At 67.2% G+C, this 1,050-nt stretch overlaps 1 protein-coding gene across 1 annotated transcript in view; it reads left to right on the top strand.

Moving 5' to 3' along the window:
- Window positions 1-6: 6 nt before the first annotated feature.
- The window catches only part of LOC112124291 (sodium/potassium-transporting ATPase subunit alpha-3-like), a gene marked incomplete at its 3' end in the record, with an annotated part of 1,715 nt that continues 671 nt past the window's right edge, over window positions 7-1,050 (top strand). Inside the window, exons 1-3 of the mRNA XM_024222807.2 lie at window positions 7-90; window positions 328-462; window positions 854-971. Coding sequence (XP_024078575.2) covers window positions 61-90; window positions 328-462; window positions 854-971 — 283 coding nt within the window. The remainder of the gene's footprint in view (window positions 91-327; window positions 463-853; window positions 972-1,050) is intronic.

The raw sequence follows: 1,050 nt of genomic DNA, 5'->3' as shown, positions 1-1,050 counted from the left end.
GGTGTCGTCATCATCACCGGCTGCTTCTCCTACTACCAAGAGGCCAAAAGCTCCAAGATCATGGAGTCCTTCAAGAACATGGTCCCCCAGGTGAGGGGGCCAGGGGGGCGGGGATGGGGGGACTCAGCGGGGGTCAGCGGTAAATACCCTGTCCTCTCCCCCAGCCCCCACTGGCCTGGTTTCTGTAGGCCTTACACAAAGCACCCCTGCTCCTCCCCCCATGTGGCTGTATTCGTAGGTGGGGGGGGGGTGTCTGGGGCTTGGGGACATGAGAGTTCGGGGTCGGGACCCAGATCTCCCCATAACCCCCTGCCCCTCCCCCTCCAGCAAGCCCTGGTGATCCGGGAAGGGGAGAAGATGCAGCTGAACGCGGAGGAGGTGGTCGTCGGGGACCTGGTGGAGGTGAAGGGGGGTGACCGCGTCCCTGCCGACCTGCGCATCATCTCGGCCCACGGCTGCAAGGTGAGACCCCCCGCTCTGGCCCCCCCAGTGCTCAGCCCCCCCATCCCCCGCTCCGGCCCCCCAGTGATTGGCCCCCGATCCCTCGCTCCGGCCCCCATCCCCTGCAACGACCCCCATCCCCCAACCTGCCACTCTGAGCCCCCCAACCCCCGCTTCTCCCCTAACTCTCAAAACCGCCGATGCTCCAACTCCCCATCTCCAAATGCCACCCTCCCCCACCCCAGCCCCACCCCCAGGACTCCCAGCCCAGAGCCCCTTGAGCTCCTGCTCTGGGTTTCCCTGTTCCTCATCCCCCTGCCCTGCCCTGGGGTCCCATCTCCACGGTGGAGGGGGGCAGCCAATGGGCCGCCCCCAGCTCTGACCCTGGGTCTGCCGCCCCCCCCCCACACAGGTGGATAATTCTTCCCTGACGGGCGAATCGGAGCCACAGACCCGCTCCCCCGACTGCACCCACGACAACCCGCTGGAGACCCGCAACATCACCTTCTTCTCCACCAACTGCGTCGAGGGTGAGCCCTGTGCAGGGGGCTGCGGGTCGGGAGTGAGGGGCACCGGCAGAGCTGGAGAGGGGAGCCCAGGGCTGGGCTA

The sequence above is a fragment of the Terrapene carolina genome, unplaced genomic scaffold (assembly GCF_002925995.2).
Source record: "Terrapene carolina triunguis isolate 2854851 unplaced genomic scaffold, T_m_triunguis-2.0 Scaffold25734, whole genome shotgun sequence".
Lineage (NCBI taxonomy): Eukaryota > Metazoa > Chordata > Testudines > Emydidae > Terrapene > Terrapene triunguis.
Note: the sequence above shows the minus strand (reverse complement) of the source record. Positions and strands in the feature narration are given on the sequence as shown.